Below are 15785 nucleotides of genomic sequence, written 5' to 3' on the forward strand. Positions count from 1 at the left end.
AAAGCATTTAATGAAGGCTGTTCCTGACCTATCTCACTGAACTATGTGTAGAGAATTGAAGACAATCAGTATTGGCAGTCACAAGCCTATACGGAAATCATTGTATTAAATAAGTTTCTAATTCAGTAGCCAGTATGTATATATCATGCTCATGTGGTCTGGCCTACATAGGATAGATGAAGTTGTGGATTTCAGGTGAGAAAGAAAGAATGCAGAAGATTTTGAATGTAAAAGAACTGGTCTGAACAACCATCAGTTAACTGGGGTATTTCCACTATGCTGTATTTAGAATAATTCTTTTAAAACCTCTAAAAGAATGTTAGTTATCTGTTTACATGCATCTTTGAACATTCTTGGAAGAGACAGGGATACATTGTTTTGAGAATTTAAAGCACAAAATGCCTTTGTTAATTAATTGCTTAACATTTCTTAAAAGATGAAAAAATCTTATTCCAAAGTTTGTAGTATACATCAAGAATGTGTATCTCCCCCCCGATATGGTGAAATGATATTTTTTTATTCCATGACACCTCCAGGGAATAGTCCAAGGACTCATCATGGGAGGGCACACTTCTTCACTATACTCATCTCTCCAACTTGATACGCTAACCACAACACTTACTACCATCAATATACAACTCTATCTATTACTCACCACCACTACAAATAGTATTTTGGTCTGTGAATTGTGTGTGTGCGCGCGCTCATGGCCAATTTGTGTGTATGCAGGATGAAAAACTTGAGTTTCTAGGAGAAGAAAACCTTGCTATCTCTATATGAAATAGGCTATAACTCACCTTGAATTGAAAAGCCAGTATAAAGATTCTCTCATCTGCAAGAATCGAACTTGGGTATTTTTTTGATGGAAGCGTGCAATGTTCTGTTGTTCTTCCAAGCTACAATGATGCTGTTTTTATCATAAGGCTGTTCATCACACTGAGTTTCCTATTAGCAATTTAGATTCAATGTGCCTTTGAATAGATTCTTGGAATAACATTAACAGTATGGTCCACCATTCATATCATCACTGTTTCACATGTTGTGCAAATCAAATGAAGAAATTTACTATTCAACTCAGAGGTTTCCTTTTCTTCAGATAAGGTGGTGGTTATACTCCTTTCCAGCCACCTGCTTTCATGTTCTGATTGAAAAGCTTTTTTATTTTTTTATTTTTATTTTTTTTTTAAGCACTTCTAACTGTATTAATCCACCTTCATCTTAGTCTTTCTTTAGATCTTTTTCCTGCCATCTTGGAAATAAAAAAAAAAAGTTTTATTAACCACCTTACCAGCCATTATGGATCAAATATGCATCCTCATATGCCTCGTATCCATTATATATTTCAATGTAAGTTCAATGGTATTACAATTTTAATATGCACTTCACATCCATGATAACCTTGATGTCTCTATAGATGTCTTGGCTGGTAGCATGGTTAATCTTTCCTCTTACATTCTGTGTCAATTGGTCATGTGATTCACACATTCCTGAATGCTAAAAATGTTAAATTCCTTCCTGATATCCTCATTTTTAATAAGTCTGCCATTGATGTCATCTCTTCACTCCCTTAATTTTTTTCATAACATTCATATTCTAAACCAACTTTCACATGCTTAAGTTAAAATTGAACACCATCTTGTATTTACCAAATTTATTGTTTTGAAATTGGAAGAGAACTCAGGGAATTTGTGGCCTATAATAGCTTGAAAATCACCAACAGATTCTTTAAACATAAAGATATACATAAATATACATGGGAAACCAGAGGATATAAAAGCATCATTGACTAAAGAGGTTGGGAAGTAATTGCAAAGTATACAGAGGATGCAATATTGACTCTCACCACCATTTATTAATCAGTACTATTAAGATCCCAAACCAGAGAAATAGAAACAATACAAAAACACAAAAGCAGACTCAATTTAAGATAGAACTGTTACAGCAAGATAGTATCACAGAACTATATCAAAGAAGACTTACAAATCATATAAAGAAAATAAATGAAGATACAGATATAGAAAATGATTGGCAAAACATTAAACAAATAGTAAAACAAGCAGCATATGAAGCCAAAACTGCAAAGAAAAAGGAAAGGACTAAGAACCTGGAACCCAGAAATAGAATCTTTAATAAGAAAGAAAAAAGAAATTACCTTAAATGGTTAAACAACAGAACCATAGGAAATGAAATAGAATATAAAAGAATCAGTTCTTTTATATTCTATTTCAGAAGAGAAACCAGGAAAATCATCAGACAAGACTGGAAAAATTTTGTATGAAGATTACAGCACAACATAAATGGACCTCAACTAAAGAGCTATAAAATCATTAAAAAAATGACTTAAGAAACAAAGGATAATCTACAATTAGAAGGCCCCTCCACAAAAGAATGGACCAATCACTACACCCAGATTCTAAACAATGATAATCAAATTGAAATAAAACAAGTAATAAATCAAGAAACAAAAATACAGTTAAATGATCTAAAGAAAATATTGGAAATACTAAAAAACAGAAAAGCTACAGGAGAAGATGGAATAAATTCAGAACTATACAAATATACAAATACAGCTCTAAACCATTTCAATTAAGATTAAATTTCTGAACAGAATATGGGAAAAAGGAAATGCCCCACAAGAATGGAAGATAGCAATAGTCTGTGGAAACTAAGGAATCCTTATTAAATACATGCTATAAAATATATCTAAATATAATTAGAAGTAAATTGACACCATGGGCCGAGGAAATTATTGGAGAAGAACAGTGCGGCTTTAGGAAAGGAAGATCCTGCACAGATCTCACATTTACACTCATACAAATTATAGAAAAAAGAATAGAATTTAACCCCATGGGGGACATGGGGTGCGTTTTGACGCGGGAAATAAGATTGGAAACCTGGGTTACTATTAATAATATATATATTATTTTGTTTAGGGCCACAATTTTTTCTGTGTGTGTGTGGTGGTGGTGGTGGTGGGGGGGGGGGGGAAACAAAGGGGAAGAATATCCTTATGTGTAAACTTGGACAGGGGTTAACGGGGTATGGACCGTTTCGGACGTTGTCTGACCGTCATCGGAACCTTGTGGGAATGAGCGTAGGGCTCTGTCAAGGCTGCAAGTTGCATCTGCCAAATTAGGGCATTTGTGGTCGCTAAATGGCTGGAGGCTTAATTTGTAAGTTCTGAATCATCCAACATTCGGAAATTAGGTAGGGGCAGTGGGCGTTGATAGAATTTTCATCGCATTTTATGGCAATAGTTTCGGATATTCTAAGCATTGTTTCGTTGTCTTGTTTGTCTATGATTATGGCCTTGTCGATTTGGGGGATATGTTTTAGTTCAAGGGCGTGAGCTGCAATTTCTGTCTCAGAGATTGCAGCTTACGCTCCCCCCCCCCCCCCCCCCCCCCCATTTATAAACAACCTTCAGTAAGATTTTGGAATTGGAAGGCATCATAGAACCAAAAACAAGGTGTGTACAAAATTTTTTCCACCTCTTTTATTCTGCCATATTGCCTTCTGTACTCACCCATAATGCCCTAAAAATATATATACACCCCTTTTTTGAGTAATGTTAGCCAATGTCCCTTATTGTATTAAAATAAGAGACACTCCTAAACAACAAAAAAAAAAAAAAACAGGCTATAATAGCTGTAATTATTAATAGTGTTTAAGAGGAGTAACATGGGAATTTTCCCAGCAACTATACTTAATTTAATCTATCTCCATGTCCATCCTCATTTGTTGCAACATTTGTAATAGTGTTCCATCTTTTTATTAATACCGTCAAATGCCTTTGCAAAATCTGTCAATGTGGCGTAGCCATTTCCCTTAATTACTCAAATTTCACTTAGTTGTAGAAATAGCACAACTTACTAAAATGAAATCTCCCTCCACAAATTCATGCTGTCTCCATGGAGCATCATATTCCTGTCCATTGATTCCTGAACTCTGTCCTTAATGTACTTTTCCAATACTTTAGCCATCACAAAATTCCTGATATGTATCCACTAAGGGGTATATGATAGTTACCGCATAAGTTTATTACTAACTTAACAATTTATCTTTAAATTAGTCTTATTTCCCAAGAGTTTGTATATTTTTTCTTTCTTTGGTCTCATTTCTGGCATCAAACACTTGTTTTGCTAAACTTTCCTTAGTCATTGTAAATGACCATATCCCTAGATTAGCAATATATCCACACAATCCTGATTGGTAACAAGTTCTTACTTCACTGTTAATGTCACCACCATTATATATATCACTCTTCACTCCCCTACTTTTCTCAAACCTCTTGTCCATCTTTGATCAAATATTTGTAACTTGGCTCTCAGATCCATAAGTTAAAATTGGTCGAACAATAGCTTTTATATACGAGGGTGGTGTGAAAAGTTCTCTGCCTCGACCATAGATTGCAACACTGTCTGCAAGGTTTTTTTTTCTAAGTTGATACATCTGTCATAAGCATCCATGTGAAATTGCAAGTCATTCTATCAAGTAGTTTGTTTTATACAGCTGTCTGAAGCAAAACTGGTGTCTTGCGCAGTTATAAAATTCTTTGTAAAAGAAGGTTTAGCCGCAAAAGAAATTCATTCGAAGTTCATGAAAGTTTATGGGCACTCTTCTCCTTCATTTTCGACAATTAAAAAATGAGCTGCCAAGTTTAAACATGGCTGTACCAGCCTTGAAGATGATCCATTGTGAAGAACGTCTAAAAAGTGTAACAACCAGAAATTATTGATCACGTGCACGATATGGTATTCGATGACTGGCGAGTCAAAGTGCATGATGGATGAGATTTGGATTCGCCATTGCACACCAAAATCCAAACAGCAGTCAAAACAGTGGACAGAAGCCAGTTGTTCAGTGCCAAAGAAGACAAAGCCGGTTCCATCAGTAGGAAAAGTCATGGCATCAGTGTTTTGGGATGCTAAAGGCATTTTTTTTATTAATTCTTGAAAAGGGTAGAACAATAACCAGGGAATATTATTCTGATCTTTTAACCAAACTAGATGAAAAAATTCATGAGAAAAGACCTGGTTTGCAGAAGGAAAAAAATCATCTTTCATCAGGACAATGCACCTGCCCACAAAGGTGTTTTGACAATGGAAAAATTAAGGGATCTGCATTATGAATTGTTAGAACATCCACCATATTCTCCAGATTTGGCTTCCTCTGACTTCTTTCTCTTCCCAAAACTAAAACTCTTCCTCACTGGTCAGTTTTTCTTCAAATCAAGAGCTGACTGCAGCTGTAGAGGGGTATTTTGCAGATCTTACTGAGAACCACTACAGGGACATGATAATTGCACTGGAGCATCACTGGAATAAATGTATTAGTCTTAAGGAAGATTATGTTGAAAAATAAAAATAATTTTGAAATTATAAATTCGTTATTTCATTGTTAGGTTGAGAACTTTTCAGACCAGACCACCTTCGTAGTTAGTTTAGTGTTTTTATTAATTTTCCCTTATTACATATAAATTTATTCAGTTTGACTTCCCACCATACCTGCTTTGCTTATTCTATTTTTAATTTGTCCTCTTCATTGAAATTTGTGTCTAAATAGCTGAAATGCTGTAATTGTTCTCTGGGTTCTTTATGCAGTTGATGTTTTCCATGTTCCTATCTGTTTTCGTAGCCTTTGTCTTTTAATTGCCTGATTTTCATTCTAAACATGCTACAGTCATTCTGAACTTACCAAACCAACTTTTCTTCTATTTCATTCTATCTACTTTTGCATTCTGTAAAGAATAATTTTTAGTTATTTAAAAAAGGTAATTTCTTCATACCTTTTTATCCATACATTCATTGATGTGTTATTTCTAGTCTTATGACCTTTTGTTTTTTGAGTCAGATTAAAAAAAAAAAACAAAATTCACCATAGTTCCATATTTTTAGTTTTGCTGGATTTATGTAGGAGTATAATATGTGTAACATTTAAATGAAATTGAGTTCAGCTGAACATCTTCAATTGTGATGTCAGTATGAATACCAGCAGAGATATGGTGTACTCTTGACTAACACCTTATGTTTATTATTGACCAGGAACCTCCACAGAGTTTGAAGATGCATTGGAGAAGACCCAGAATATGCATTCTTGTTGTTCCTCTCGAGCACATTCAACAACAAAACTCAACAGATTCTGGCAACCCATTTCATTTATTTGCTCTCTCCTTTACAAATGCAAAATCTACTTTTATTCTTGCTAATCATGCTCTTACCCTATTTTCAGGGATCATTCACCATCTTGTCATTCACCTCTGAATCCTTTACTATGTTCTCATCTACAAGGAATCCAGGTGATCAAGCACAGTAATCAAGATGTAAAAGCATTGATACCTTATAAGAGGAGAGATATCTTCCTTAACTTTGATTGTTCATGTATTCTTCTGTAACCAAGTAATGTGTGCCTTCTGAACTTCAAATGCCTATCTACCAACACTCTCCCACAATCAACTATCTGCTCAATTTCCTGGAGAATATTTCCATTAATAGAAATCATTCCACACTTGATTTCCATCAAGCATGGAATGAAAATACAAAACTTGGCATTTTTCTGCAAACTGGCAACTATTATTTTTTGTCCATACTGTCAGCCTATTTAAATCATTCTGCAAGATCTCTAACTCACCATGATTAATTACTGCAAATGCCTTTTCCATATCTACAAAACTTAATATTCCAGTGATTTCTCAATTATTTGTCTTTTGAATAATCTGATCCTGACAACTTCAGTTTGGTCTGAAACTAGCTTCCCTTCCATAATATCTTTCTTAAGTAGACTTGCATAAATCTTATCAGGAACACTCAGTAGGGAAATTCATCTGATTCTCAGATTCGGTTTTAGATCCTTGTTTAGAGATGTGTACTATGAGAACTCTACTTGAATTATCTGAAAATTCAACCCTCTGATCATGTCTTCTGAATCATATTTTACAGTGTAGCCACTGTAAAACTTTTATACCTCCATATTTGAGAATTTCAAGTCAAATATCACCTGTTCCAGCATCCTTTTCACATTTCAGGTTATTGATGGGTTTTGTTATCTAATGTTGATATGTACTCCTGATTTCATTCTCTTAAATGTTTTAAATCACCATGCTGTCAGCTTGTTTCGCTTAGCAGCCTTTCCAAGTATAGTAATCTACCATTTATCCAACCTTCAAAATAACAACCCTTCAATTAAATCATCCTTCCATGTCAACTAACTTCTTTTAAAGAATTCCATGTAATAGTACTTCAGTTATGTAAACTTTCTGTTCTGATAAAGAGTTGGTTAAACTGTAGATTACTATAAATACTCAAGACATCTAGAATATCTTCAATTTTCCTGTCACCATTTAAATTTCCTTCTTTTTATTTTTACTCTTAGATCTGTCCAGTGCTTGCTCTACCTCTTTGAAAATACTATATCCCTCCCATTGGATTCCTATAAATATATCTGCTACCAGTTTCGCTAATGTCTTACTTTTGGCAAGGTTGCACCAATCAATGCCAAAATCTCCCTGTTCCTGATACTAATGGCATCAATATACAGGGTGATAAATTAAAGTATACTTTTTTTAAGTTCTTGTGGAGCTCCATCCAGTGATCCAAATGCTGCAAAACTTTTCTGGAATCCATTGTGCATCATGCAGAAGCAGTATCTTCTGGGGGGGGGGGGGTATAGTTCCAAAATTTACCATAAAGGAGTGTCATAAACACCAAATGTGTTGAATTCATATATCGCACAACTTAGGTGCTAGGAGGGATTAAAAAGATGAACATAGGATTTTTCCCTTCATTCCAGTTAATTCTGCCTACAGTGATGGCATTGACCTTGCTCCAACGTTCTATGCTTGTGAAGCTGTACTACCTAAAAAAATTGCAATGCTGTGGCTGCACTCAGAATTTGGTTGGCTGAACAAATGTGGACGAGGTCCACTATCTTCATGTGCTCTGACATATGATTAGTTGTTTTGAAGAAATGGGATCATTGGGAGTTAAACCTGTCAGAGGTTGCAAACCAATCAGTTCACAAGTGAATGAAGTTGCTACTGCAGTTGTGGAGCAGGCCATGAATAAAAGCTTTGGTTCTTGCAGTGCACATGCTGTATCAACACACATGGATGTGCCTTACACAACTGTCTGGAAGATTCTGCATTTCTACCCGTTCAAGATCATCCTGATGCAGGACTTTGAAAGTTGACTGACATTCCTTGCTCAAGTGGAGTTGGACACTGAATGGCCTGGATAATTTTGTGGGGAGATGAGGCTTACTTTCACCTTAATGAGCTGTGGAGCAGGATTTGCTCACAATTGCTGGGTATGGGCTATGCAAAACCTGCATGCAATCCAACAAATTCCTTTTTATTTACCCAAAGTTACTGTCTGGTGTGGGTTTACAGCTTCATTTATTATTGGGCCATTCTTCTTTGAACACATTTACCAGTCAGTCCTGTGACCTGCTCAGTTGCTGCTAAGAGGTATCATGATATGATAAACAATTTTGTTGTGCTACAGCAGTGCCTGTGCATGGATTCAATCATTTTCATGCAGGATGGAGCCTTTCTACATATCAGTTGATCTGTACAAGTTTTTTGAGAACATCTCATGGAAGCTAGAGTGATCAGCCATGCATTTCCCACTGTATGTCTGTCTCGGTCACCTGATCTTTCTCCCCTGTGACTCCTGGCTCTGGGAATTTCTCAGAGGCAGTGTTTATTGGGATCATTCTGATAACTTGTCAGCACTGAAAGAGCATAATGCAGTATGTGTACAACATCAGTCCCAACTAGCTGTGTTCTGCTGTTACACACTGTAAAGGATGCAGTTTGTGGCATATTGGAAAGGGCAGCACATCAAACAATACAGCATGTGAATGCATAAAAGAAGAGAATAAAAATGTGTTGTTTATGCTTGTTTTACTTTTTTCCTTCTTACACACAGAGAGAAAAATTATTACATCCACATTTGGTACATCATACAGTTTCCCTGGCAGTGGATTTTGAAACTTTTTTTCCCTGATATCCCTTCTGCATGACAATGTATTCCTGCATGTTTCACAGCATTTGGATCACTGGATGGCACTCCACAAGGCTTTCAACAGGATACTTTAAATTTTATCACCCTATATATAAACTGCAGTATCCTCTTAGTCCCCTCTAAATCTTTATACCTTGCATAGACTACTACATTCAACTTTGTCAATTTGGTGATGATTCTGTTTTTGTCATTCTTGCACTCATTTAACCCATGGTGCCTGCATGCATACTTTCATAATGCCCTTTAGCTCTGGTTTTCCTAACTTTGCACATTCACACTCTCAGTGAACAGTTGATTTCTCAAGATGCCTAACTGCAAATGGATTTATATCCAGTTCATCAGCATTGTATAAGTTCTTCCATATGGTGTACCACAAGGATTAGTGCTTGGTCCACTGTTATTCAACTTGTACATTAATCACATGGGGAAGGATTTGACAGGTGGCATACATCTATTTACTGATGATGCAAAGATAGGTAGAGTAATTAGGAATGCTGCTGATATGTAGTACTTGCAGAATGAATTGAATAGGCTGGAATTGTGGACATGGGAAAATGGGTGTCAGTTCAATGTCAGTAAATGTAAAGTCATTCACTTTGGCATGATTAGATATCCAATGTCATATTATATTGGTAGGATTAGGCTAGAAGAAACTGATATGGCTAGGGATCTTCAAGTGTTAATAGATAGTAAGTTGAAGTTCAAGGATCATGTGGCAAAGATTGCAAATACAACTCAAAAGTGCTTGTAGTCCAGATAAGGATGTTATTTTGCCTCTTTACAAGGCCTTGATAAGACCTCACTTAGACTATTGTGCACAGGTCTGGTCTCCTGTTTCTGTTGCGATTCTGATACTTTGGACAGAGTGCAAAGGCGAGTGTTAAAAATGATATCAGGATTGTGGAATACTGAGTATGAAGACAGATTCAGAATTTGTAGATTGCAGACAGGAGAAAGAGGGGAGATGATTGAGACTTACAAACTTCTGAAAGGGTCGTCATACAAGATTTCAGTTGATGGAATGTTTCAATTTATGGAGGGTGGGGAAAGGACAAGAGGGCATCCTTGGAAGCTGAGAATGAAAGCTGCTAAGAAAGGGGGTGAGGAGTAATTTTCTCTCATAGGGTGGTGTGTGATTAGAATGGATTGCCATTGGATGTTGTGAGTGCAAGTAGTGTGAATGAATTAAAGAATAAGCATGATAGCTGGTATGTGTAGTATATGGCCTCTCTTGATGAGTCTCTGATACCCTTCAGGTATTTTTTAATGTCATTCATTCCCATTCCTTGTGCATAACCCATGCATTGACTTATTTGTAATCATTGCTTGTCCTCCTTGATTGATTCTATCATAGCATGGCTGCAATATATCATCATCATCATCATCAAATTCCTGCCATGTACCCTCAAGGGGTGTACAGGATATGACAGTACTACATGAAAAATTTACATCATTACTAACTTCCTATCTACAATTTTCCTCCAAATCAGTCTGTTACTTGTCAAGACTCCAACATTATCAGATCTTATATTTCTATCGTCTAAGGCACTTTGTACCGTATCAATCCACCTATATCTTGGTCTTCCTCTGGGTCGTTTTCCTGCCAACCTGGCAGAGAACACTTGTTTTGCTAATCTTTCCTCTCCCATTCTATTTAAGTGACCATACCATCTGAGATTAGCTCTGTTAACACATTCCTGGATGCTGACAATGTCAAGTTCTTTCCTAATATCCTCATTTTTAATATGATATTGCCATTGATGCCATCTGTTCACGCCTCTAATCTTTCTCAGGACTCTCATATCTGTGGTCTCTAGTCTTTGGTCAAGTGTTTTACTTCTGACCCAGCTCTCAGATCCATAAGTTAAAATTGGTTTGAACACAGTCTTGTATACAGCTAATTTAGTGTTCCGACTAATTTCTTTCTTATTCCATATGAATTTATTCAGTTGACTTCCCACGATACCAGCTTTGCTGATTCTGTTGTCTATTTCTATATTTAGTTTACCATCTTCAGTAAAAATTGTGCCTAAGTAGCTGAAATGTTTTACTTGTTCCACAGGTTCTCCATTCACAACACAGTTGACATTTTCAATGATTCTGCCTATTTTCATTGTCTTTGTCTTTTTATTGCTGACCTTCATACCATATCTATTACAACAGCTATTCAATTTAGTCAGAGAATCTTGCAGACTTGTAGCGGATTTATTTAGAAGTATAACATCATCCGCATAAAGCAAAGAGCTGACATTAACATCTCCAATTTTGATATCAGGTTTAATACCACATTCCTTCATAATGTGATCCATATAGATAATGAATAACAGAGGGGATAATGTACATCCTTGTCTCACACCAGATTTAACATTAAACCATCTTCCTGTACTTCCTTCAATTCTAACTGCTGACTCACAACTCAAATAAAGACTAAGTATTGCTTGATATAATGCCCCATTGACACCATATAACTGCAGCGTATTGAATAGCTTCTCTCTTGGCACCTTGTCATATGCCTTTTCCAAATCGACAAAACTTAAATACAGATCTTTGTTATATTCCCATGCTTTCTCGACTATTTGTTGTAAAGTGAAGATCTGATCCTGACAGCCTCTATTTGGCCTGAATCCAGCTTGTTCTTCACCAAGCTTTTCTTCCACAATTCTTCTCAACCGTTTCTCAAGTATACTTGCATAGATCTTGCCAGGAACACTCAGTAGGGAAATACCTCTGTAATTCTCACATTCAGTTTTATTTCCCTTTTTATATATGGGTACAATGAGAGCTCTACTCCAATCATCGGGAATTCGTCCCTCTGTCCAGGCTTTCTGAACTATGCAGTGCAGCCACTGTAAAACTCTTATACCACCATACTTCAGCATTTCTGGTCGAATATCATCTACTCCTGCTGCCTTTCCACATTTCAAGCCTTTGATGGCTTTTTCTACTTCAAGTATGGATATGTATTCCTGACTGCATGCCTGGTCAGTGTTTTTTATCAGTGTGCTGTCATCACTGCTTGTTTCATTTAGCAGTTTTTCAAAGTAATTACTCCATACTTCAAGGATATCTTTTTCTCCTGTTTTCATTTCACCTTTACCATCTCTAATTCCTTTTACAGCACTCTTTCCTTCATTCCTAAGCTTCTTCAACAACCTCCAGAATATTTTGCCACCTTCTTGATATTTATTTTCTGTATTCTTGCCAAAGTCCTCCCATGACTTTTGTTTAGCTAGTTTTACACATTGTTTAGCTTTCTTACATTTGTCTCTGTATTCTGTAAGAGTAAAAGCTGACTTATTTGCCAGGAACTTTTGATATGCTTTCTTCTTTTCCTTCACTGCCTCTTTAACTTCCTGTGTCCACCAGGGAGTTCTGATTTTTTTATCCTTGCACACAACCTCACCACATGCCTCTCTGGCAGAATCAATCAATGTTTCCTTCAGAGTTTGCCACTGAATCTCCAAGGTTTGATTCCTGTTCTCAAACTCTTTCATTTTCTTTTCAATAATATTTGTGTATATTAGTCTACAGTTCACATCTGAGAGCTGCTCAACTTTTATTCGCTTTAAAACTTTCTTACATGTTATTCTTTTCACTATGAAATTCAATTTTATCCTGCTCAAGACTAAATAGTGATCACTTCCAATTTCAAATCCTCTGTACACTCTGGTGTCCTGCACCAGGGAGAAAACATCACTATCAACAATAACATAGTCAATGAGACTTTTCTTATTCCTAGCCTCTTCTCTCCATGTGAATTTGTGCACATTTTTATGTTGGAACATGGTGTTAGTAATAACCAGTCCATGTCCTGAGCAGAAATCCAACAGATATTTGCCATTATTATTGGCTTTGCTCTTTTCTCCAAATTTTCCCAAAATATTTTTGTATATCTCACAATCATTTCCTACTCTACTATTTAGATCCCCAACAAGGACCAACATTTCCTTTTTCATTGTGTCAGTTGCTTTTTCTAAAGCCTCAAAAAATTCCTCCACTTCTACCTTAGTAGAACCTTCTGTGGGACCATAGGCACAAATAAGTCTCATTGTCCAGTTCCCCATTCTCATATTTGCCCACATTACTCTACTTGAGACTGACTGCCATTCAAGAAGATTAGCCTCGTATTTTGTGTTGAATACTATGGCTACTCCTTCTTTTCCTTGATTGACATTGCCTGAATATAACATTTTGTATTTATTGCTCAGAAACATCTCACCAGTTTTGGTCTTTTTAGTTTCAGTCACCCCTATTATGTCGATCTGGTACTTATCTAATTCCTCAGCTAGCTCCATTTCTTTGCCATTCAGGCTTCTTACGTTGATAGTACCGATCTTTAACTCTGGTGATGTTGAGTTGGGGTTTGTTTTCAGATTTGTTCCAGTAGCTGACTTTTCACTGTTCGTCCTTGTTCCCTGGCGAAAACAACGGGGGCCTTGTTTAACCGGGCGGCGCCCCAGCCGGCATGAAATTTTGTCATGTTGTACCATCATTTTTTATTTTGGTTTAACCAATAAGAATACAATTTGGTCGGCTAAATCCCAAATTGCCAGCCCATCCTCGTTCGTTCAGTATCAAAGTAGATACCCAACAGGGTGCACCACGAGAAGGTGAGGATTGGACATTAGGTCAGAAGCCCTGGTCGGTTCTCCGCATTCCTTTAAAGGCTATGTGGAGGTCTCCTCTCAGTTATACAGCTTTGACCCTTAAGCACCCCGCTGCAATATATTGGAATATTTATTCTCTTCTTTTTTGTTTCTTCCAATAACTTCTTACCATTTTTCTATAATATTTTTTTTTTCTTTTTAAATCATTAGTGCCTGCTAAAACGGTTCTTTCATCTTGCTTCTTTGCACCTTGACAGCTTCACTGTCTGTCAGTAATTTCACATTAAGTAAAACAAGATTGTCACATTCTTATTAAGCACTCCTCTTAATATGGAATTTCATACATTGAAAATGTATGAAATTGAAATTTCCTTCTGTTACTTTAAATTCCTGTTTCTTACTTACACCTTTATCATTTACCTGAATTTCTGTAATCATTCAATCTTGCACTTGTGAATGACTCCACCTAAGCCTATTTCTTTCATCAGGTCCTCTTCATTCTCCTCTTCCAGCACTTACATTTTCTTATGTTTTGTCAATATTCTCCACTCACTCCACTATTATGTTTTCTCACATCACTGGCACTCACTCGGAATTCCTCTCATATTTGTTTACAAATCTCTTTCCTTCTGCAAATCTTTCATCTTAAATACATTTCACACATTTCACCAAACTAGATCTCTTTAACTCCTTGCTGACAAAGATGTCATGGTTGCATTGCATTATGCACTAGTATCATACTGAAAATATTTAGTCTGATACAAAGTAGAAACATTTTCTTGAACACTAAATGATTCATTATCACACGTAAAAGAACAAATTAACCTAGTATATGGATTAATTGCTTATTGTTGTGCTCTAATTTCCTACCACACACACATCTCTGTAGCAGACACTAGACAGACTTGTGTGGAATCTGTGTATTACACATAAGATCTTGATCTTACACATGCAAGGTTACAAAACCAATAGTACAATGTTGTTATTTGTGTTAGTAAAGGAAAGAGAAAAAAAAAAGTCATTTCCTACATGTGTTTTTACAGGCATAGAGCTAGAGTGAACAATGTTTGGTGGACAGTTCAGCAGAACAGTGCACAATGCCATTGTGTGTGTGTGGGGGGGGGGATTTATAAAAGCTGTCAGACACTGATAGTGTATGAGAAAGTAATTGGAGTGATTATAAGAGAAGGGTCATCTTTCTAACCAGATTGCACCCTTTCTGGATAGCATTAAACTTCAACAAAAATTTTGAGGAAATAAATTTGAATAAAACATTTTGCATCTTATGAAATTAGCAAATCTTTGCTGCTTTGGTTTCAATATTCATTATATTAATTATTAATAAGCAGAATTTTAATTAATGTATGATTTACAATTATAATTTCAAATATCCTTGTTTCTTACAGTGGTATATCTAGTCTAGTATTCTGCAAGACAGGAGAAGGCTTTTATTTGATATCTCCTAGTGAGTTTTACTGCTTTTCTTTATCAACCAGTCATGTGAAACAAACAGACTGTGAGCTGGAGTTACCAGAAGGTGCAAGGCCCCAAATCTCAGTTGAGTATGAGACTGTAGAAGACGAAGAGACAAAAGAAGAGAAACCTGCCTCCTTACAGGAACAGTAAGTGTCATTCAGTTTTTATAGCACATAAACTAGCTGCAGGAAAATTTTGAATCCTCAGTTGAAGAGAAGACAAAATTAAACCAAATATGAACTAAACTAAGAACATAAACAACTTCTCCATATTTTCATGCTTACTGTCTAACAGCTTTGCAAAAACCTTCTTTTAAAAGACCTAGGTAGGTTTTTTTCCTTAATGACCATCACCTTAAAATTAATTCTAGTGCCTGAGGAATATTATTAGATGCTCATCATTATCAGCCATTATCAGTCCATCTCTGGATGAAGGCTTTTCCAGGATTACTAAAATCCACCATGATTTAGGTTGGCGTCGTGGTCAATTTTTCCTCTTGTGGAATCCAATCCAGTACTTTTGTCCATCGTTGATCTTGTCTTCAAGCAATATGCCCAGCCAATTGTCACTTCAGATGTTTCACTCTTCCTATGATGTCAGAGGACTTATATTCCTTTTGTGATCCAGTCTTGCGATACTAAGCATACTTTTTAATGTTGAGTTTGTTTACGTCTGTTTT

The 15785-nt window shown here is 36.1% G+C and overlaps 1 protein-coding gene across 3 annotated transcripts in view; it reads left to right on the plus strand.

Moving 5' to 3' along the window:
• The window catches only part of LOC150107906 (lethal(2) giant larvae protein homolog 1-like), a 443798-nt gene that overhangs the window by 323373 nt on the left and 104640 nt on the right, over positions 1-15785 (plus strand). For all 3 annotated transcript variants that reach the window (XM_090415428.1, XM_090415430.1, XM_090415429.1), the window contains exon 22: positions 15037-15252. In XM_090415428.1, the coding sequence (XP_090271554.1) occupies positions 15037-15252 (216 nt within the window). The remainder of the gene's footprint in view (positions 1-15036; positions 15253-15785) is intronic.

The sequence above is a fragment of the Typopeltis vanoorti genome, chromosome 3 (assembly GCF_054136105.1).
Source record: "Typopeltis vanoorti isolate ZY-2024b chromosome 3, IOZ_Tvanoo_1.0, whole genome shotgun sequence".
NCBI classification, from domain to species: Eukaryota; Metazoa; Arthropoda; class Arachnida; order Uropygi; family Thelyphonidae; genus Typopeltis; species Typopeltis vanoorti.